The sequence below is a fragment of the Mastigoproctus giganteus genome, chromosome 14, assembly GCF_048544385.1.
Source record: "Mastigoproctus giganteus isolate SK-2022 chromosome 14, ASM4854438v1, whole genome shotgun sequence".
Lineage (NCBI taxonomy): Eukaryota > Metazoa > Arthropoda > Arachnida > Uropygi > Thelyphonidae > Mastigoproctus > Mastigoproctus giganteus.
The window spans coordinates 40,857,317-40,882,324 of NC_143588.1; the positions used below are offsets into that span (position 1 = coordinate 40,857,317).

The window sequence follows — 25,008 nt, forward strand, 5'->3', positions numbered from 1 at the left end:
TTATCCAAACTGTTGCTCCAATATTCAATTATTCAGCTGCATGAGCAGACATCATAACATTTATATTATTCAGTAATTTTAGGTTCCTTACCATTTAGTAAATGACTCAAAAGAAGACTAGCTAGGTGTTCCATGTAAAGGTGGTGCACATCTTGTGCAGTTTTGGTTATATTTAGATCAGCCAATAAAGTTTCAGCACTGAAACACTAAAAAAGAAATTAAACCAAATTTTAATTATAATAGTATAAAAGAATAGAATGATAAATTTGAATCTAAGTTTGTCTTATGTTCTTAATTGAAAAGGTATTTATTCACTTTTATCTTTCATACCAAGTTAAATTTTAAAAAAAAAATTAATAACATGCCAGACTGAGGATTATTATATCCTTTATTAAACGACTAGAAAATATGTCATACTTCTATAAGTTTAATATGATACCATGAGTAATTTTATTCAGACTATAATAGGATGGGTGATTGGTTCTCCTATGAATCATGGCCTTACAAAATTATTATTATTAGTAGCACATAATGCAAGGAAGTAAGCTTAAAAAGCATAAGCCCAAAAAAAAAAAAAAACACCATCACTTGTCCACTGTTTCCAGTAATTTGTCTAGTTATTCCTTGAATTTATTCAAACTGCCCACCTCCACAACACCAGATGGAAGTCTGTTCAAACAGTTAACTACCTGTTGGCAAAACCTCACATCTAATCTACAACCATCCTTTCTTAATTGGAATTTATGCTCCCTCGTGTGTAGTCTGAACACGAGAAATCAGCACTGAGCTTGCTCAATCTATTCAAAGTCTTAAATGTTAATCAGACCACCTCACTGGTGCCCAGTTTCAAGACTGCAATTTGCATTACTGAGCCTGTCTCAATAAAGCCACCCTTCCATTCCCTTCAAACTCATTTCTCTTCTGTGCACCTTGTTCCAGCAGATAGACATCCTTCCTAAAATGAGGCCTCCAGACCTGTATGGAGTACCTAAGATGCAGCTAAACCATTGCTTATACAACATGATAATCACTTTATCCTCCCTGCTAGCTAACTTCCTCTATATTATAGGAAGTTCTGGAACTGTCAGCATTGTGCAGAGAACTTCATAGATGACTGCATGATTACCCAGGTCTTTTTCACTTTCCAATACCACATAGTTGATACATTATTCTGCAAATAACAGTGAAGTTTAACATTGATAAATGCAAGGGTATTTATCAAACTTTAACTGCCATTTCTCAGCCATCAGCCTAATTTGTTTAGATCTTGTTGCAACAGCTTATCCTGATTACTGCCATTAACCATCCTGCCAACCATTGTATCATTTGCAAACTTAGACATTAAGCCTGATTTATCTTCATCAGTACCATTAATAAATATATAAAATAACAATGGGCCCAGCACTGAACCCTGGGAGACTACTCTAATGACACTGGTATGAAGAGCAGTGCCCATTAATAACCACTGTTTTATCCAACTCAACCATCCCTTTATCCACAGCAGTAACTTGCCATTAATGCCACTCTGTTCCAATTTATATAGCAGTCTTATGTGCAATAGCATCAAAAGCTTTCCTGAAATCCAAGTATATGATATCAAAATTATTATTATTTTTTTTTTTTTTTTTTACATAGTTGCTTTGTTAGTGCATCATAGCATCCAAACAGATTTTTCAGACAAGATCACCCCTTAAAAAAATCCAGTGATGTGATTGCAATACAAGTGTATTCCTGTCTAGGTGATTCTACATTACCTCTTTAACCAGAGACTTTATTTAAAACCTTTTTAGTCTTTACTTGCACACACACCACATGGCATCTCTCATATTGTGGAATTATACTTCAGAACTTATTGTACCAACAGGGTACCTACCTGCCCACCAATGAGAGGCCAACAAGCCCTGAAATGGTGCCATCTGGGTGGTAGTATCCAGCAAGAATAAGTAGCATTAGTCTTCTCCACTGGTGAAGCATTGCTTATTTGAGATAGTGCAATATTAGGGCAACTCATAGTGAAGGCATTCACAACATGAGATATAACAAAACAGATGCCATTTCACCTACTTCAGTGATTTACTATGAACTAAAATGGTGCTATTCACCAACTTGTTTGATTAGCAAATTTTCTGTAGTATGAGGCTTTCAGCCTCAAAACCTTTTTAGAATAAGTTTATATAACTATAATGCATTCAGATTATTCTTTGTTTTGTTTTTTTTTCCTGGTTAAACTGGTTGGTCATAAACATGTTTAACTCTACAGTGTGGGAAATGCTCCATTTTGTGAACTAATTGCAGTTTAAAAAACTAATGTATCAGGTATGTAATCTGGCAGTTGTTGAAAATGTCTGCCAGATTATGTAGCTAATTGTTTAACCATAATGGTTAAACACCTGGTTGATGCTGTAATGCTTTTTTTGTAACTCAAAAATTAAACTAATTCCACCTCACTAAAGATTTTTCAATATCTTTTATGTTAGTGCAAGTTATCTTAATAGCACTTGTAATGAATTGAGAATATAAATTTGTATTATATGGGTTAAATTTTACTTATGAAAAAAAAAAAAAAAAAAACAGAAGATTCTAGCACATTCACTGAGAAATCCTGTTATGTCATAATTACAGGGTCTTATAGAGGCACTTAAAATAAATACAATATAATTTTACAATCCACATGTTGCTTTCTGATACTTGAAGTTCAGCTCTGGGAAATATTGGTTAGGAAAAAAAAATGCACACATTCTTCTTATTAATAAACTTTAATAGCAATTGATTACTTAGTTGAGTTGACATCTATATAAAAAAAAAAGAAAATAATAATCTCTACCACTGCCTTCTTAAGAAATTTGAGAAATGCTGGTATCAATCATTACTATTCAAAGTTTAATTATTTCATAAAAATGCATTTCCAAATAGGCCACCTTTTATTAATGATTATATTAAATATAGTTAAAAGTATTGTGCATCCCTGGAAATTTAACTTTCTACAAACTTACATAAATAAAAGTAAAAAATAATTGGATGTTACATATTATTGGCAGTATCATAATTAAAAAAAGTTATTAAACAAAGACTTCAAAGATATAAGTTTTGAAAAATAGTTCAGTTCAATATTTTATGGTCACTTAAATTTTTCTGTTAAAAAAATTAACAGAAATATGAAACCTCCATATTCAGAGTTGAATTTAAACTATATCAAGAAACAAAGTGCATACTTTGTTTCTTGAGATAGTTGCCAACAGTTCATTCAAAATATCAGATTTTTTTTTTTTTTTTTTTTTTATGAAGTCAGCTGTTCAACAGCTTCTTGAACAGCCCACTCTTAGAATATCAAGTGGCACATGTGGCTAGAAATCTTGTAACCACAGTACAGCTTGAGATTCTAGTTTTGGCACTCTAAGGTATGGTGTACATGTTTGCCAACCACAAGTATTAAAAAAGGCATGAAGTTATGGCTTTTTATGGTTAGTGAAAGATTAAAAATAATTCAAGAGAGATGGGGGGGGGGAACCTTGCTTCAGACAGAAAATTAGAAAGTGAAAGCTGTTTAAGAGACTGTAGAAAGAAGAAAGTTGATGGTGCAAGCAACAGTACAATGAGAGCTTCTCATGGGCAGAAAGTGAAATAAACAGTCAAACAATAACACTATGCTTGTCATTTCACTCTTGGCATTATTCATTAAGAATTTGTCATACATGATCAAACAGGAATATCATTAACAGTTGTGGTGATATGCTGTTTAGAAAAATTACCAGAAGTGAGCTTCAAAGGAAGTGGTGCTTGCATCATGACAATACTCCTGCACGTTTGGTACTTTCTATTCAAGTATTTCTTGCAGAGAACCCCATCACAGTTGTCTCCTATCCACCATGCTCACTGAATTTAATTCTTCCATGACCACCAAAATTTAAAGCTCCTTTAGAAGTGACATTACAACAGGAAATCATTCATATGCAGGAACTAGTATTAGCAATTGCAAAGAAAGCCTATCAGGATTGCTTTGAAAAGTAGTAGAAGCATCAAGGAGACTACTTCAAAGTAAATCCTTTAAATAGGCATTCAGCTTAGTTTCCCAAATGTCAGTTCACTTCCTGAATTTAGATTACACCTCATATCCTTGGCTGAAATATAATAAATGCTTTCTGAAGTTGCAAGTCATATATGCAGTATTAACCAAAAATGTGCCAGATAAAAGCACTGGCTGAAGATAATGGAATCCAAGACAAGCCAGGGATGTGTATATAGACCCCCCCCCCCAACAAGAATAAAGTATACTGGAAGGTGGGTACACATACACCACCTGGTAACTTCTGCATTCCTACAAAGAAAAGAAACTGTTTTCAAAATCTATTGTTAATGTGTCTCAGCAGCAGTATTTGTACATGCTTTATGAAAAATCAGTATTTTTAAATGCCCTCAATACAACAATGAATACCATAGGGGAGAGTAGTGACACTATAAGAAATGGAGATAATAAGAAACAATAGTGTACTAATGTTTAGTATGGAAAATGACAGAAAGTTGCTGACATATACCTGAAAAGAAGAAAGACTACCTAAAATTATTGTCCAGAGACAATGCTCTGATCCTACAGCAAATCAAAGATGACAGAACTGCCAAAGAGTGCCATTAAATCACCATTGCATTCTCATTTTATGCAACTTTCATGCGCATACAACAGAAGTGAAAATATGCTATAACCTCCAGATGTTTGTCTAAATTGGAATTTAGAGCCACACCAAAAGAGCAGGAAACAAAAACCCAACTATGGGAAAATATCACATAGTTAATGATTGAGCAGCTTTGTGGATAAAACAAAAAGTATGTGGGCATGTATTTTGCCCATGTTGCACCTGCACTGTGATTCAAAAGAGCTTTACAAAGTGTGGAATACATTAATATCTATTAAAACTGATAGCAGCAGGGAAAATTACTTATAGGATAACACTCCTAACCACCTGAGCCCAGCTACTGAAGACTGAAGCAGTAGAGAATAGCTATACCAGTATAGCTTTTTTTTTTGATATTGATTACTTCCATTTGATTTGAGAACAGGACAGTACTTATATCAATGTTGAGCTATAGGGTTTCACAAGGTTTAGATAGAGCTCATTAATAGGAAATGGAAGCAAAGGAACTAGATGCAAAAAGTAATTTTTATATCATATACTTAGATTTTAGGAAAGCTTTTGATACTGTTGCACATGGAAGACTACTGAACAAATGGGAGCAATATGGCATTAAGGACAAGTTGCTACTATGGGTGTAAAGGAACAATTGACTGGGAGAAGAAGAGAGTAGTAATCAATAGACACTGCTCTTCGTGGACTAATGCTATTAGTGGAGTCTCCAAGGGTTCAATGTTGGGCCCATTGTTGTTTTCTGTATTTATCAATGATATTGATGAAGGTACATCCTGCATCCAAGTTTGCAGGCTATATGAAGGTTGGCAAGTTGTTAATGACAGTATGCTACTGCAACAGGATCTAGAAAAGTTGAGCAGATGGGCTGAGAGGTGGCAATTGAAGTTTAACATCAACAAATGAAAAATACTGTATATGGGAGGCAGTAATCCCAGGGTAATGTAGCAACTGTGCAGCACTACACCCAGGGTAGTGGAGAATAAAAAAGATCTGGGGTAATTGTGCAGTCAGATGAAGTTTTCTGAGCAGTGCAGACAAGCTGCAAGAGCAGTTCATAGGGTCTTCTCAATGATATATAGTAATTTTGCTAACAAGGATAAGGAGATGATTATACCATTGTATAAGGAAATGGTCAGGCCACACCTTGAGTACTGCATACAGGTCTGGAGGCCTCAATTTAGGAAGGATGTAGAGCTGCTGGAATGAGTACAGAGAAGGGCAACATGATTGGTGAGGGGAACAAGGGGTTGCTGTTACCAAGAAAGGCTCAGGTTGTGGAAATTGCAGCATCTGGGGACTAGGTACCTGCAAGGTGATCTGATTGAGTTGTATAAGGCCTTGAATGGTTTGAGCAAGCTCAATGCTGATGGGATTCTTCCTCTTGCTTAGATTACACACCTGAGGCAGCATAAATTCAAATTGAAGTTGGTTGTAGTAAAGGTGTGTGGAAATTTGCCTCTAGCCAGTGGATGATTTGCTGGAACAAAACTTCCATCTGACATTATGGAAGCTGAGAGGTTAAATAAATTCAAGGCAGAACTAAATAAACTTTTGGAGGGAATGGATAAGTGAAATAGATATATTTTTTTTTTTTTTTGTTGATGCTATATAAGTGTGTATTCTTGCGTCATATGCCTCTGCTAATGCTAAATCCTAGGTTTGGCAAAATCATTGGTCCAATACTGGATTCTGATCTGAGAAGAAATAACTATGGGTGGGGTAATTTTTTTTTTTTTTTTTTATGAAATTAGTGAACTGTTCAAAAAACAGCAGCTACCACTGACCAATATAACATATTGGTAACGATAAAAAAAAACAACAAAAAACAAGACTATGCAAAATGGAATGACTTTCCTGTGAAAAAGTTTATTCCTTCATGTCCAGAAGAGTATTGGGCAGAATTTTCAGCAGAGGCAGCATTAGATATGTGCAACTGCACAGGATCTTGTAACTTCTATGGAGTCTTGCATAATAATATTTATGATTTATATGAATTTATTTATTTAAATAATTAGATTAAATTAATTAGTTTTCTTTTACTGATAACTCATTTCATCTCTGCTGCATTATTTTCTTCATCTGCATGTTTTTTAGCCATTTCCAGAAATGAGTTTGAATTGACTTCTGTGATTACACAATTTTTTTTTTTTTTTTTATAGACTAATGGCACTCAACCTTTTTTGTTCACAATTCTTAATGCATTATTTCTAAGACCCTCAAGGTATGAATCGAGTGTTCTGTATCTTAACCCCAAAAGTCTTTGCCTCTTTCTACATTTTAAGATTAAAAGGTTTGTTTGTTATTTGGTTTTCAGGAGCATTAGCAACTGAGGCCAAAAAATTCTCCAGGGATATGTGGTGGTCATTCCCTGACCTTTCTCCATATTTGGTGGGCACGGGCTCGAACCCCAGTCTAATCAAGAAGCGTGTGCTACACACTGCTGCTCCTGGCCACGGAGGTGCCAAGATTAAAAGAAACTGGATCCATACCTTATTAATGTAAAGAGTTTTTTTTTTTCAGTTTTATAAAAATAAAAGAGCATGCATTTCCTTTTCTCATTTGTTTTATTTTATTTTTTTGTTTGACAAGCACATAGGACTTCTGCATGTAACATTCATAATTCATTTCAGTTTGATATTGCTGAAGAATGGGGACATTCTTCAGCAATATTAAACAATCTTCCTTTGTATATACCGTAAAACAACCTTCCTTTGCATATGCTGTACTTTTATAAATATCCCACACCCTTTATAACACTCAATTTAAGATGTGAAAAAAATAACTTCATTTGAATTTACTGTAGTCTGATAAAAGATAAGTATACATTGCATGTGGGCTACAATACTACTGGCACAACTCGAAAAATATCATGTTTGGTAACATCAAAAATCAGTGCACACTAAAATTGTATTATTTTATGGTTGAATGGGATAAGTGGCAGTTTCAAAATTGGGTAAACCAGCTTCTTAATTATCTTAAGAACTATCACTAAAAATATTTCATTTCACCCTCAAAAACCCCTTGCATTTAATTAAAATTAAATATTCCTTTTTTACTTGTCAGTTTTGCTGCATTTGCTATTAGATGATAATTTTGATTTATTGCAATTAGTTTGTTTGGAAACTGCACAGCTATTTTACTTCCACTTTGTACTCAAATAAGTGGAAGGAAATGAACACCATGCTTTATTTAAACAACAGAATATGAAAATTACTAATTGTACATTGTTCATAATGTACTATGCAGAAATTCAGTCTTTTAAAAGACTAAGTGAATTATAAAAACCAGCATGGCATTTAGGAATACAATTAGTTTGCAGCAAACTTATGAGGTCTTGATACTTGTGCAATTGAAGCCACAAACATTTTTCAATTTGATATCCTTTCCGAAAATGTCCAAAGATTTTCTCAAACTTGTTTCCTTTACGATAATTATTTACTTCATTGTAATAATTTGTTACTTGTTAACAGGAGAGATTGCTTCTACAGGGATGGGATACACTTAAATAGAAAGGGTGCAAGAATATTTGCTGATGCTATCGAGGCAGTGTTAGGTGGGTCGGAAAACTGCTAGCTTGGGGGGAGACAAAGATGAACAGATTAACAGTAGCCACTGGCAGAGGTGAAAGATTCTTGCACTGCTTCTATTGGAATGAGCAGAAGCCTGAAAAACAAGATGCAGGATATTTCAGAGACTGCTGGGAGACATTGCAGTACAAGTAAACACATCGGTTGTGTTAGGGTAACTAAGAATAGAAATAGGTGCATGTATACTTGCGTGTACACCAATGCTAGGAGTTCAGTAAATAAATTTGTTGAATTTGAGGTATTGCTCAAAACATCAAAGGCAGATATTGTTGGGATATCAGAGACGTGGTGTCACACAGATATAAGGAATGCAGAACTGGAATTTAGGGAGTACGTCTACAGAAAGGATAAACTGGATAGGAAGGGAGGAGGGGTTATGCTATTAGTTAAGAAATACATAAAATCCAAGGAAGTAAAGCCAGTGGACATCGCTGGACAGTGCAGTGTCGAGTCAGTTTGGTGTGACATAAGCATTGGGAGATCAAAATTGAGAGTAGGAGTGTGCTATAGGCCTAATGACTGATGAGTATAATAAGAAACTGTACAGGGAAATAGAGTGGGCCAATAAATCAGAGAGTCTTATAATGGGAGATTTTAATTTCCCAGATATTGACTGGAATTTGGGGGCTGGTCACTCACACACTAGCAAGGCTTTTGTGGATTTACTGGATGATTGTTTTCTACATCAGCATGTTCAGGAGGCAACTAGAGGGAGGAATACTCTTGATTTGATTATCAAGAGTGATTCTTCATGCATTAAGAATCTGCAGATAAATGAACCACCAGGTGGCAGTGATCACAGTGTGCTGAAGTGGGATTTACTCAAAGAGGTAACTACCATTAGGGGTAAAGGGAAGGGTTATTGCTTTCGTAAAGGCAACTACGATGGACTGAGACAGTATTTATATTCTATACAGTGGGACCAACTGATGATGTTACCAACAGCAAATGCAAAATGGGAAGCATTCAAAGAACTTATCTTGGAAGCTACTAGGCTTTACATACCAACTAAGAAATATTGTTCAAGGTTTAGGCCTAAATGGATGTCAGATGAACTGATGAGGCATATGGCAGAGAAGAAACATGCATGGGATACATACAAATTAACGACACAGAAGCCTATGATAGATACAAGTTGATCTGTAACCAAGTTACAAAGGAGGTTAGGCAGGCGAAGGCAGATTACGAGAAATCTTTGGCAAGGGATGCAAAGAAAAACAGCAAAGAGTTCTTTACTTATGTAAACTCTAGAAGGAAGGGGATGAATCAGATTGGTCCACTTGATATCGATGGGTCAACTGTTGATGATATTTCTCAGGTAGCTAACAAACTAAATGAATATTTTGCATCGACATTCACACATGAGTTATTTAGCGAGGGGAAAGCCAGAGGTGTATTCACCTCTAGCAGTAAGCTAGAGAATCTTGTAATAACTGAGAGGAAAGTGGAGGAGAAATTGTTGAAGATAAACACAAGAAAGGCACCCGGGGTGGATGGGATCTATCCAGTTATATTAAAGGAGGCAGCAGAGGAAGTAAGCAAACCCTTAGCCATAATTATGAGAGCTTCCTTGGACTCAGGGGAGGTACCCACAGACTGGAGATGTGGAAAAAAAAAAAGTAAAAAAGTAAAGTGCAGCCATTATCAACCCACTGCAGGATGGAAGCCTCCTCAATGATTCATGCTGAGGGAAATGGACCATAATCTGCCACGCTGGTCCAGTGCGGGTTGACAGATCAACCGTATTCAGCAGTCAGGGGCTTGAACCCCAGTCTACTCCAAGAGCGTGTGTTACTGCACTCCCGCTCCTGCCCACTCGGCTACGGAGGCCTTCCTTGGAGATGTGCAAATATGACCCCAATTCACAAAGGAGGATCAAAGGCTGACACAAGTAATTATAGACCTGCGAGTTTAACTTCTGTTCCAGGAAAATTAATGGAGGCACTAGTTAAAGAAGCACTGCAGGATCATTTAGACAAGACTTCAGTTATAGCTGGGACACAGCATGGTTTTGTTAAGGGGAAGTCTTGCCTGACCATGGATACTATGATGCAGTCACAAAGGAACTGGATGCAGGGAATAACTTTGATATTATATACTTGGATCTTAGAAAGGCTTTTGATACTGTTGCACATGGAAGACTGCTGCACAAATTGGAGCAGTGTGACATTGGAGGCAAATTGCTGCTGTGGATAAAGGGGTGGCTGAGGGGGAGAAGACAGAGTGGTAATCAATGGACACTGCTCGTCGTGGACTAATGTTATTAGTGGAGTCCCTCAGGGCTCAGGTTGGGTCCATTATTGTTTTCTGTATTCATAAATTATATTGATGATGGTATATCAAGCTTAATGTCGAAGTTTGCAGACAATACAAAAGGTAGGCAGGGTTGTCGAGGACACTACTGACACTATGCTGCTGCAACAGGATCTGGAAAGGTTGAGCAGATGGGCTGAGAGGTGGCAAATGAAGTTTAACATTGACAAATGTAAAGTACTACACATGGAAAACAGCAACCCCAGAGCAACGTATCAACTCTGTGGTACTACACTGACAGAGGTAGGGAATGAAAGGGACCTGGGGGTGGTTGTGCAGGTGGATATGAAGTTCTCTGAGCAGTGCAGATGGGCTGCTAGAGTAGCTCATGGAGTATTGTCAATGATATACAGGAATTTTTCCAGCAGGGATAAGGAGGTGATTATTCCATTGTATAAGGCAATGGTCAGGCCACACCTAGAGTACTGTATACAGGTCTGGAGGCCTCATTTCAAGAAGGATGTAGAGCTGCTGGAACGAGTACAGAGAAGGGCAACAAGATTAGTGAATGGAACAAAGGGGTGCTCTTACGAAGAGAGGCTTAAGTTTTGCAAATTACAGTGTCTGGAGACTAGGCACCAGCGAGGTGATCTGATAGAGGTGTATAAAGCCTTGAATGGTTTGAGCATGCTCAATGTTGATGGGATTCTTCCTCTTGCTCAGAATAATCACCTGAGAGGGCATAAATTCAAATTGAGGAAAGACAGATGTAGGATAGACGTGCGGAAATTTGCCGTGGGGAAGTCTGTTCCACCAACCAACCACCCGCTGCCAACCAGCCAGCGGGTGGTTGGTTGGTGGAACAGACTTCCCTCCCTTGTCGTGGAAGTTGATAGCCTAAATAAGTTTAAGGCTCAGCTGGACAGGTATTTTGAACGAACAGAGGGGTGAAGTGGAAGTGGGTTTTTTTTTTTTTGGCTGATGCTGCATAAGCTTGCTTTCTTGCATCAAATGCCTCTACTAATGCTATTGTTTATTCAAGGTTTTGAAATAAGACTTGTATGGTTGCTTCTTTTCAATCCAGACAACTGTGATATCATTGAATTTGAATGCTCTACTGATGTCCTTATTAAAAATTTCTTCTTAACTGTTCTATTAAAATCTATGGCTTAACTCAAAGACATTGCATTGTTTGCCTGTCTTCTAGCTGTCCTCCCCAAGCCTGTATATTGAATGGGTATACTTCTATATACATATAATGGCCCAGATTTCAGTGATCTCTTGATTTTTTTTTTCCCTATTTGTGCCAGTTTTGATGGATAACCTACCACTGAAATCTCCTAACAGCTATTCAATAACTAGTGGTGTTCGGGTGTACTAGACTTGTGCCAATATTACAGACTTACTACCAGTTTGTAGGGAGTATTAACTCAGGAATACTATTTTTTTGTGATGTAGAGTATTATAGCCCACGTGCAATATATATATATATATATATATATATATATATATATATATATATGTGTGTGTGTGTAAACTTACTGCTTCTATAATGGGAAAAGCTTAGATAATTTTATTAGTTTTAAAATTCGAAAATAATGATACCCTTGGAAGAAAACTGAGATTTACCTTTTGCCTCTGAAGTGGTTCATAAACTGCCTTGACATCCCTCAATATATTCTCAATAGAGTCAAGAACTGATATCGGTAAAATCCGATCTTTTTTCACATTACGGATAACCATTTCCAAGCAAACATCATAGGTGTTACAAGAATTGTACGAAGGGTTGTTTGGTTGAGAAGTCTTGCATATGGTCCGAATATTTAGCATATGATATAGCACAATGATACTTAAATGCTCCAGATCAGCAGCAGTTGTCTCAGTTGTATTTGCTTCTATTAGATCCAAGATTTTGGATGGATTAAGACACTGAAACAAAGTGAAGAACTAGAAATCAATTTCTTAAATATGGCAGTTATTTACCTTGCTTTTATAGAACAGTAATACAAAATTTACTGAATGAAGTTATGTCAAAATTAAGAAATGAGTAAACAATTACAGCAGTATAAAAATATCATGTTTAGAATAATATCAATTAAACAACATTTACAGAAGTAAAGAGGAGGAAAAAAAGTATAAAAAACTTTCAGAGGTGTAGCTATCATGTAGGCAGGCAAGGCAATTGCCTCAGGGCCCCTAAAGGGCATCTTTAGCTTTCTGTTCTTGCAATTTTCATTAATTAAGTAGGTTATTTTAAATTTTAATTTAAAATTTTATTTTAAAACTATTTTAAAGTTTTAGAAATAAAATTAAGATTTTACATGAAAATTAACTACTTTAAGACATCAAGAATTAACTTGTTTTTGACAGAGCATTTTCCACTTAAATAATAATTATCCAGCTAGCTTATTTTACTCATTCTTAGTTTTTTTTAAATGCAGACTGCCTTGAAATGATATCCACTACTGGATATTATTAAACTTTTAACATTCTTAGCCAAGGTTTTCTTAGTGATCAATGGTATAAAGCTGCACCAGCATGGGGATAATAACACAGAACTAAACAATACGATGGTTTCACTTCTATGCAATCTCACTAACATTAAAAGATCTAAAAGACATTTATTGGCTAAAGCCTTAGAGTATGAAGGAGTTTACTTATGCACGCACATCATTTATACTAAACAATATGCATCGTTTTAATTACATCTCATATCGTGAATACCTTCACAATGAGTTGCCATGGTATTATACTTCCTCGAATAAGTAACACTTCACCTACGAAGACTTGTTACTTATTCTCGCCAGATACCACCACTCAGACAGCACCATTTCAAAGCTGTCTTCTCATTGGTGGGTGGGCAGGTATCCTGGTGTTGCAATAGTGACAATTAAGTAAATGATGGTATTGCAACTCTCAGACAGCACACACACAAGGGTACATGCACCTAAACTGAAAACATAACCACAGGATAGATGTGCAAAATTTTGTAGTTGATTGTTGAAATGAACTACAATTTTGTTGTGGAAGCAGGTAGTTTGAATAAATTTGAGGAAGAATTAGACATTATTAGATAGGATGGACAGATGAGTTGATGTTATATAAGCTTTCTTCTTTGCATCACTTGCTAGTACTAATAATAAATAATTTGATTTATGAACTAGTCTAAAGTAATGCATAGCCTGATATGGCATACAAACAGAATAATGACACAAAAAAAAGGGGGGGGGGGGGTGTCAGAACCTTTATATTATATTTTGTCCTTATTACTTTAACTGTTGATTTACAGACTGTTTAGATTATTCCTTGATTTACATGACTTCAGGAGGGATTTAAGCAAAAACCGGTCCTTGAATGAAACAAAATTATAATGGGAGTTGTTTTTAATCAACTTTCATTTGTGTTTGGCAAAAAATGGTTAGATTTTTAGGTTACCTCTTTATTAAAAGATTCAGGTATTCAGCAAAAACTGTTCGTTTGCTGCATGTCTGTTACTTCTTGTTTCAAAACAAATTACCCTTTTTATGTATTTTCTTAATTTTAACTCTGACGTGTTGTGTGACTGTCTTTCTGGAATAAATTGCATTTATTTTAATTGTTGCTACGAAAAAATTGCCGTTAATTTCACTGTTTTTCAGCTCCGACATACTGTTATGGCGCGTGACATCCGCCACGTGCAGTCGTTGAGAAGAGGGGGAACGCGGTGAATGGGCGGAGTTGCGAACCGTACGTCACTGCTTACACCCTCTTCTTCTCGGCGCCATTTCGTAAGAGGTACCGTTAACTGGAGTATTACCAAATAAATATAAAGTATAAGAAGGAGAAAAAAAGGGGGAAAGAAAAACATAGGGGCGAAAATAAAGAAATTTGAACAGAGGAAGCAGAAAACCACTGTCTGCAGCATTCCCGCACAACTATCCATAACCGTTGTTTTCCTATTCTTGAAGTATTTACTTATGTTTATATTTCACTATTCAGCCGTCTTTCATAGTCTTTTTTTTGTATAGAAATAAAAATTAATTATGAATCTCATACTAATAATCAGCGAATCTATTTAGTATTCATCGCAATTACAAAACTGTAGAAAATTCTCCAGGAACTCTTCGCAATATTCCGGCCTGTTTCCATGTTCATACAATGATGGCTCCACTTTCTATGAGCTTTACTATATAAAGGAATTATCGCCTAAGGGAGTGTCCACTCTGTACTAATAACAAATGTTACCACATATACAGACGATTTAATATTTTTTTTTTTTTTTTTTAATCAACACCTGCAGACCTCTAACGGCAGAAGAAATAGTTAAACAAGCCATTGGATGTTCAGGAGCCTGGACACGGCTCAACAAAATTAATAGAATAAAACGTTTTTCGTGAATATTTTATGGTGAACAGTGTCACTGAAGACGAATTTGATATAATAGGCATCCTGACATGCAAATTTCGAGTATCCAATAGAAATCGAACTGTGCACATTATGCAAATTACTCATGCCTAAACACTGTTGCGACCACATCATTCCCGTTTTTTGGCTTGCTCAGTGGGAGAATCACGTGTCCAGTACTCGGGATGGCAAATCATGGTTGTTTAGATGATTCTTTGAGATAACAGGCCGCTGGAAGACTTCAAGCTGGCAGTCGCAGGTTGCAAGTTGGCTTTATAGTAGTAATAGTGGCAAGTGATGCAAGAAAACAAGTGTATGAGCTTATGCAGCATAAGCCAAAAAAAAAAAAAAAAAAAAAAAAATTATATATATATATCTCAATCATACCATTCCCTCCAAATGCCTGTCCAGTTACTCCTTAAATTTATTCAACCTATCAACTTCCACAACAACAGATGGAAGTTTGTTCCAGCAATTAACCACCCGCTGGCTAAAGGCAAATTTCTACACATCTATTCTACATCTGTCTTTTCTTAATTTGAATTTATGCCCCCTTAGATTCGTAATCTGAACAAGTGGAAGGATCCCATCAGAATTCAGCGTGCCCAACCCATTCAAGGCCTTATACACCTCAATCAGATCACTGCGCAGGTTCCTAGTCTCCAGCCACTGCAATTTGCAGAACTTAAGCCTCTCTTGGTAAGAGGATCCCTTCATTCCCCTCACCAATCGTGTTGCCCTTCTCTGTTCATGCTCAAGCAAATCTACATCCTTCCTAAAATGAGACCTTCAGACCTGTACGCAATACTCAAGGCGTCGCCTGACCATTGTGACGCAGTGTCGTTTCGGCACTATGGAACCAGTTTCAGGACACAGGAACAATTATAAGATGATCTAGCCAAAGGCGCCGGGGGCTAAGAGGAGAGACACTTATGGTGGAGGCGGTTTTCTTTTCTGGGGCGAAATAATGATCAATGGCTACAACCTTTTTTACGTTTTTGATAGTTGTACCGTGACTGCGTAGAAGTACCGAGAACAGATCTTCGAACCATATGTGCGACTTTTTATAGGTGCAGTTCGCCCAAATTTTCTTTTCATGCACGAAAATGCCACTGCACAGAGCTCAAGTGGTGGAGGAATATCTCGAAACTCCAGATATCGAACAACTGCCGAGACTAGCACGATCGGACTTAAATCCGTCCAAAAATGTGTAGCAAGTCCGTGGTCATCGCATCCTATTCAAGTATTTTTGGAAGTTAATGACGGCTTCCAGGGTTTCCCCTATGTCCGTCGAGTTTTAGGCATGGTGCCAATTGCCGGCAGAAAAAAAAAAAGATTTTAAAAATAAACAGATTAGAAAGAAAGAATAGTTATGTAATTAGTGTTGTATATTGTGTTGTCTGTGTTGTAATGAATGCTGGCACCTGGCTTTAGCAGCAGAGGGTTGAGAGTGAAGAGATACTCCAATCCCCGCTTCCATCCCTAGCTACGAGGAGGCAGCCAGGAACTACTATATAAGAAACTACATAGAAAGAATAACTTTTGACTAGCTGGAAGAAAATTTTTTAAAGAATTTTAAGGAAAAGCGTTTTTAGAAAAGTCATTAAGTATAAAGGTTTGACTAAGAGCTGACAAGAAATCAGGAGAGGAGGGACACCTAAAATATAATAGTGGTTACATCGCATCCTATGCCAACACTCGGTCACTTGGTGAGTTTGGTGCACTGGTGGAAGAATGGGATTTGTTGCCACAGGGCACCTTATATCGAGCATCGCCGACCGCTGTCAGCCCTGTTTAGCTGTTGGAGGGGATCATACACTGTATTGATGGCATGTGACCATATTTTCGAATATCTGGTATCGACTTCTGTGATGTGATCTTCTAGGTAATTCTTATACAACCCCTATAAATGTCCCTTACACTTGTCTGAAGTTTCTTGCTGTATCCTCAGTTCATCGTTATTCTGTGGTACACCACCTCACCAAACTTTGTCCCGCTTCATCGCAGCTTGCGATGAAGTGGGACATTTTCTGTTAATTTTGTCAGTGTATCTTGATTATATGACTACATTTTAATACAAACATGTGGGCCCAGCTCACGATGTCTACAGAAAAATGAAAACTACTATCCCAATTGGTGTAGATTTTACTTCAGTTTCGAAGCTGACCTCCCATTTGGTTTTAGTGGCTAATGTGGGATGAGGTTTAACTATTGTATCCCACATCGTCCATATGAAATCCAAGTCTAAAATTCTGCTATATGGGTCACTCAGCAGGAGCTAATAGGAATTTGAAATCCAGCGCTCAACTAAATAAATCATGAAACGTGTCGTCCTCCACTCCCAGTTGTCATGTTAAAGCCCTATTTGAGCTTGAATATTGTTTTCTCTGATGTCTCAATAGGGTGGCTGAGAATTCCTTCACCATTTCACAGGCTACGCTATACTCAAACCTCAACATAAAGCCTTGGAGGTTAAGTTATCACAAGGAAGTTGCTGACTTTTAGCACCACTTTTCACCGGGAGGCTAGACGCACCAAAGATCGACAACGTAATTTCACACACAGGGCCCAATGCAAGGTCCTGTCCTCTCCTCTCCCAAGCACGTCTATTGACAGAATATTGTTTTTTTTTTTCCCAGATCAGTCTTCCTCCAAACTGGCGATAATAAACGACGGCCGACAATGTCCGTAGATTTTCGGTATACCTGAGCGTTTCTTATCGTCAATACTGGTCTCACCTTGACAAAATCTTTGAGAGCCACTTGAAATCATACTAGATCTACTTTACTTACCACACTTAGGTAACAATTTATAAATTTGCGTCGGCGTTGGACTATGACCACAAACATGGGCGCTGGCAGAAAGGTGCAAGTGCACCACGGATTTCGACCCATCTTTGACTTTCGAAGCAATATAATTTTTACATATTATTCCTATTTCATTCCAATGACAAAATTTCGCGCCCTTTTCTTTCTCACTCTGCCCAAATGCGCTCGCAGTCTGCGCAGTACAGAAGTCTTGTCCCACCGATAACGAAATTTTGGCTCGGCTCTACATGTAAATCAGTTAAACTTGACTACAGATATTGAATGTATTCAAAATTTGGTTAACAAAAAATTTATTCCCACATCTACTACTTTAAAATATCCTGCCAGTGCCCATGACCACAAAGGTTCAATTTTGACGTAAAAAAAAAAAAAAATAATAATAATAAATAAAATAAATAATAAAAATCTTTGATCTGAAAGTAATCTAACCAGAAGCAATAACACCCAATTTTAAAAGACTCTACACAAACATTCAGCACCAGAACTCTTTCAGGCACACTGATGTCAAGGTTTAACTTCAAATTATTATCCTGATAAAATGTCAGGAGTGCAGGTGTATGGAGTGAGCAGCACTGGTGCAGTAATTTATTATTACTACAATTAGCCATATGGTGCAAGGAAGACAGGCTTTTGCTGCATCAGCCAAAAAAAAAAAAAAAAAAAACTTCTGAGTTACCCTGTATGAGAGAGAGAGAGAGAGAGAGAGAGAGAGAGAGAGAGAGAGAATCACCAAGAAAGGGAAGAATGATGATATCCAGTTCAGGACCCTGGGTGTGCCAAGCCCATATTCATCAGATGTGAGCCCCCGGGGATAAAATTTGGGGCAACTCTCGTGGAAAGAGTTAACTGAGTCACAAGTACCCTTATATTCCTAAGGATTTTTTTTTTTTTGTCTAACACTTCAGACTTTCATTAAAGTTCTTTCTATTCAACGTGGTAATTAGGCAAGCTTCTTGATTTAAAAAAAATCTTGTATTTTTTGGAGTCAATAAGAAGAAATTTCATCTATAGCTTTAATAAAGGTTGTTATTAGTATCGATCTTCTAATCGCATAAGTGTCCCTTTAAATTCATTGTTTCGAATGCTGATGCAAACTGTTTCATGCCAAAATAGGACATCTTCATTAAGAAGATCTATATAGCAGAGTTGGATCTATACATGAAGAGCTTGGACACCATTACTTCTGTGTTTAAGGAAGATGCTTTTCTGTGCTTAAGCAGACTAACTTTACCATCTCACATTCTCAATTAAGGACTTATTGCAAATTATCATTGCGAGAATTTTTCACTCTTGATTAGTGACATTTATCAGTCAGTCTTTTAAAATTACTTTCCGTAACACCCTCGTGGGTAGCACAATTGGTAGAATCGCCATCTTCCCCACACTGGGTAGAAAAGGCCTGAGTTCGAATCCAGTCGATGACGGGAGGAATGTTTATTGTCCTTTTTCACAATGTGGTTGAGTTAATCGATCTCAGGCAAGGGTAGTATTATTATTAGCTATATGATGCAAGGAAGCCTGAAGCTTATGCTGCACCAGCCAAAAAAAAAAAAAATTTCCCGAGTTTCCCTGAGAGAGAGAGAGAGAGAGAGAGAGAGAGAGAGAGAGAGAGAGACAAAAGGAAATCACTAAGAAAGAAGAATGATGATATCCAGCTCAGGACACTGGGTGTGCCAAGCCCATACTCACCAGATGTGAGCCCCTGGGGTTCTTTCTGGAAACTCTGGTTTTTCATCCAGACAATCGACATCAGAACACGTAATTGACAATATTCACGGAGCAATATGGCCTTAGTCGCTGATGCTCCCAAAACCCTACTACAACAAAAACAACTTTCCGTACTCTTTTAAGATAAATGCACGCTCTGTAAAGTAGCGCTAATAACGACAGCGGCGAAAAGTAAAAACTAACTTTTCCTTGCCTTAACTTTGACAATGGGGAAGAATAAACTTCGTTGAATAAGAGTGGATGAAGCGAGAAGATTCACTCTTTCGATGTTGATATCAATTAAAGTAAATAAATCGTTTTTATCTTATTTTGCATTTATACATAAATTAAATATCCCTGAACAAAAGTTTAATAAAAGAAATCATTAAAGGTTAACAGGTAAGCAGAAAGTCACTTTATAAATAACATTAATTAGCATACTGAATTAATGTCTTCTAAAATGTTACAAAAGAGTCAATTCTGTTAAAAGAAAGGAACTGCTTTCCATTATAATAGCCTGAGATGTTACTGTTTGCTTCCTCCCCCACCTCACTAAATAATTATCTACTACGTGGTCTGATCAGAGCGGCCCCAAATTTTGGTAGACTTTGTTCAAGAATTACTTGAGGGGCCTTATTCTGGGATTATATGCGGAGCCCTGTTTGTTATTCCTTACCCCCAGAAGTTAAAAACAATACAGATATTCCTGAAAGTGAGTATAACATTTCGCTTGATATCGAACGTCTTCTGTTCGATATCAAACGAAACATACTTCTAACAATTTAAGTCGACTCGCGCAAGCGCTCTTGGAGTGTGGGTAAGATAATGAGTAAGACGAAGGTAGGCGCATTGATAGGAATACGGGAAAAGACGCGGATGATATTTATACCATTTGAGCGCGGAGCCCTGTTCGGCAGAAACGGTGGAACATGCTTGTGATGGTCCTGAGTCCGATACAGGCCTCTATATTGTAAGCAACAGCGCAATTCTTTTTCTTTCTCTCTCGATTTTTTTTTTTTTTTTTGGCTGGTGCAGCATATGCCTCGTGCTTCCTTGCACCATATAGCTAATAATAATAAAGCAGGCCGATTTACGCAATCACCGATGGCCAGTTCTGACACGCTATCACTGTACTCCCATTAACACAGAAGCGGCCCCAGGTCTATCAGCGCCCTGTGCGAGATTTTTTGGTGCGCCTCCAGACTTAAAATTTACAGCAAATTTTCGAGGTATTTTGCGCCCTCTAAATTTTGGCGCCCTGTTCGGGGGACCGCTCTATCGTGCCTTAAGCCCGCCCTGCATTAACATACACAATTCATTTAAAGTATTTGCATGAGAAGGAAAGTAGCCTGCTCTCCGGGAACCAGCACGTTAACGCACTTAAAGAAAGAAGAATACAGCTGAACTACGAAACTGTTCAGCTGTTTCTACACAGAAACTTGTTAAAATTTATTTAAAATATTTGTAAAAATTAATTATATTATAAATATTTTCTTTATTCAATTTAAATGATTTAAAATGTATGTATTATATATCTTCTTCTCCCACGTTTTTATTATATAAAATATTATTTAATTAGTATAGTGCCATATAGTGCAAAGAAGCCACTGGCTTCTGCTGCACCAAAAAAAAAAAAAAAATATATATATATATATATATATATATATATATATATAAAACAAAATCATAAATAAAAGAAAAGAAAAAAAACGATAATAAAAATAAATATATGTATGAAGAAAGAAAGAAATATGACACTCGTCATGTTGGTAACTATCCGGTTGACCTCTGAATTTTTCCAGGCCGTCAGCATCAATTACCCACGGAGTTAACTTCTTCCAGTAATCCACAACTCGCTGGCTAAAAGACCTTCCTACAATAGTCTAAACCTATTCCCTCTTAATTTGAATTATCTGGCCATCTTTCTGAAGTAATTTATATCAATGAAAGTTTCGCTTTCGTCATTTTACTGTCCACTTTCAGACGCACCCAGAAAAGGAGCACCCAGGTGCCATAGCACCTGGGTGCTCCTTTTGCAGATCTGTGTTGGTTGCCCGTTTTTGAACCCTTTCAGACAACATTCCAAGTGTGATTCTACAATTGCTTTATAAAGTGGTATTATGACCTCCTCATCTCTCCCAGCTACCATTACCTAAAAATGATTAATAGGGCACCATGAGCTTTCCTGGTCGCCTATCTACACTGCCCAGAACTTCATATCTACCCATCATAAATTTCTAAATTCGTTTCTTCCTCGGTTTTTAATTCAACCTCGAGAAGTGTACAATTGATTTTGGTGTTGATATTTCCAAAGTATAAGACTATTTTGCTGCATTAAAACATGCCGACCATACTTGAGGCCTGCCAGCCACCTATACGGCGCCTCCGTAGCCAGGTGGGAAGGAGCAGCAGTGCATAGCACACGCTTCTTGATTAGACCGGGGTTCGAGCCCGTCACCACCAAATACGGAGGATGCGGAAAGGTCAAGGAATGACCACCGCATATCCCCGGAGCAATAGGGCCTTAGTTGCTAATGCTCCTAAAAACTAATTAACTAACTAACTAACTAGCCACCTTTACGTTAGCACTGACCGTTAACCTCTCTTATTTACTTCTGAAAATTGATATCATGCTCTCTATCCCCTCGTCGATGTCGTTAAAGAAAATCAGACAGGGCTTGAAGAACCGACCCTTGGTATATCACACTTCAAACGTTACACCAATCTGAAGGGTATCCATAAACCACTTAATATTTATTAAATTTAATTTTTTCATCATTAATGATAAATAGAAAATTAAAGCTTTTTTATTACTATGACTTTCTTGCGAGTACAAACAATGCGCAAGTTTGTATCCTCCAGTAATGTGAATCTTGCTGGCATTGGCCTCCTGCGACCAATGCGGACGACTGCTGACATAATGCCAGACAAAGTGGGATCACTTGCTGACAGACGACCGGGCTAGCCGGGTGGGTAAATTGCCTGCCTGCCAACCCAAAGGTCGCGGGTTCGATTCCAGCCTCGGGCTTGGATATCACGATGGTGCCGTACTATCCGGTTGGATCTCACGGCCACGATACACGAAACAGGAAAAAACTGGTTCCTTCGTGTATTGATCACATCTTACGATAAAAAAAATGACTCGCTGACACTAACCCTGTACTAATATGGGATACTGGTAGGGGGTTGCCAAACGTACCCCCATTTCGGGTTATAATACCCTTTTTCGGAATTATATTTCTAAGATACCCCTTTTCTTTTTTTTTTAAATGGGGTATTTGAAAAAAAAAGCAAAAATCATAAAACATCCTGTTTAGATTCAGGAAGAAAGAATTAACTGACGATAAAGTTGCTGAAATGCACCCTTAAAGACTCAAAAAAAAAACAAAAAAAAACGACATTCTATTCTATTTACAAGAAGGTTATAGAATATTTATATTATGCTTACTTGGTAAGCTTTTACATTCTACTTTTTTATTTCATTGTAATGTTTTAAGGCTCAGGCAACAAACTTTTTTTTTTAATTTAAAGTTCTCAATATCAATTTGCTGTATGAAGGATATGTTCTGTTGAAATCATTCCATAAAAATATTGAGACAAAAGACCTCAAAAATACCACAGATATTTCGATAAAAATTAAATGCATGCGAAATACGTAATACACAAAAAAGTATTAATTTTGTTTTTGCATTGCCTCAATCAAATGCAATAAGTGAGCGAGTATTTAGCTTAAAATGTTTAACGCATGGAAAAAGGATAGAAATAAATTAGACTTAAAGAATGAAGGAGAACTGTTGGTGAAAACCAATCACAATATGTCAATGCAAAGAATTTTACGCATATGCGTTAAAAAATGAACTGTTAAAGAAAATTCGCTCAAATGAGAAGTATTGATAAGTCAATATTTTCTTTTTGATAAAAGAAATCAGGTTTACCGAATCTGTATTAAGCAATTATGTAAAACACTTGATGTTAATATTTATAAAAGATTTCCTTTAGTGTTTATAACTCTTGCAATAAAATTTTCCGAATTAAACTACAGGCTATAATTCAGTTAATTTTTATTATTAAAGTTTGACCAATTTTGCATTCCATGAACAAAATAAAGAAATAAAATATTTGTTATTAAAATTGTTCGTTATTTTTTATTTTAAAGATATAATGCGAGTATCCCAAAACGAGGTATGAATACCCCAAACATAAGCATGAGTACCCAGAGATCAAATTTTTAATCAGCTCACCCTAGATACTGCCCACGTCATAAGCCTAAAACAACGTGGGATCACACATTGGCACTGGTCTTTATACCAATGCAGGATTAACGCTGACAGCATATAGAATCTATGACGTGGAATATTTGCTGACATTGCTTCTCTTGACCATACTGGTCAAGAGAAGCAATGAGAGTGGCATCAAATGGGATGCCATTTGATGCCACTCTCAACAACGGAATGGGACAAAACATTGCTGACTAGTCTCCATGCCTTGTGTGAGATGGTAATCAGTCTTCTGCTAGCACAGAGCTCCGGACCTTAGCGGGATACAGCCAAAGTGGCGAACACACAGGGCACTATGACTTGTGACTTGAACTGTTTTCTTCCCTAGGGAGTTAACTCCTTCCCCAGAAAGCTCTGGCCTTTTTTCCTGCTCCACTGGTTGTCACCTCTTCCTCTCAGCCACTCCTTTATTTTCCTCCATTCAAATCTCAGTTATCCCACTGCACTCTCTTCCATTTTTTCCCCCTTCGGGCTTTCCAAAAAAGCTCAGGAGACTCCGGGGTTAGCCCTGTAGCACAACCATTCCTAATTTGGTCTAACCCAGAGGTTCCCAACCTTTCTCGGTTCAAGGCGCCCTTAGTGTCCCAGTAATTTTTTCACGGCGCCCCTGGTCAAAAGAAATACCTAACACAGTGGTTTCAGACCTTTTAATAATCTGATTCTGTGTGTGTATATATATATATATATATATATATATATATTTAAAAAATGTTATATGATAGTTACTACAATAATATAAGTAAACAAAATTACAATTCATATATACTTACATAATAATTGTATTCTTTATATATATATATACACTAAATGGCGCCTCCGAAGCCAGGAGCAGTAGTGCGTAGCACACTGCTTCTTGATTAGACCGGGGTTCGAGCCCATGACCACCAAATACGGAGGATGCGGAAGGTCAGGGAATAACCACTGCATATCCCCAACCCAGATGAAGGGTGAGGGTTGGCGTCAGGAAGGGCATCCGGCCGTAAAAATTGCATGCCAAAACAATAAAAACCCTGACCCCATATATAATGGGGAAAAAAAGGCCAAAAAAATATGTAGGTACTAAATAAATATCAATTATGGATCACTATAAAATTAAAACGATACTGTACGATGGATACCGTACACCTTTTTTTATAATGAAAAAAATTATAAAGTTAACTAACTTAAACCCAAAAGATATGGCACCCCGGTTGAAAACTACTGGTCTAACCCCTCGTGTCAATGGGCGGTAACTAGGAACCAGTGTTGTTCCTTAGACCCCTAGGCGAAGTGACCAGATGAACAACATATCAGCGAATCTTACACTAACAAATCCACATTCTCTCTTTGCAGA

At 37.1% G+C, this 25,008-nt stretch overlaps 1 protein-coding gene across 2 annotated transcripts in view; it reads right to left on the reverse strand.

The window, feature by feature from the left end:
* The window catches only part of LOC150075080 (metal cation symporter ZIP14-like), a 142,546-nt gene that overhangs the window by 99,363 nt on the left and 18,175 nt on the right, over positions 1-25,008 (reverse strand). For both annotated transcript variants that reach the window (XM_090388686.1, XM_090388685.1), the window contains exons 2-3: positions 12,110-12,409; positions 92-206 (exon numbers count right to left, since the gene is read on the reverse strand). In XM_090388686.1, coding sequence (XP_090244812.1) covers positions 92-206; positions 12,110-12,409 — 415 coding nt within the window. The remainder of the gene's footprint in view (positions 1-91; positions 207-12,109; positions 12,410-25,008) is intronic.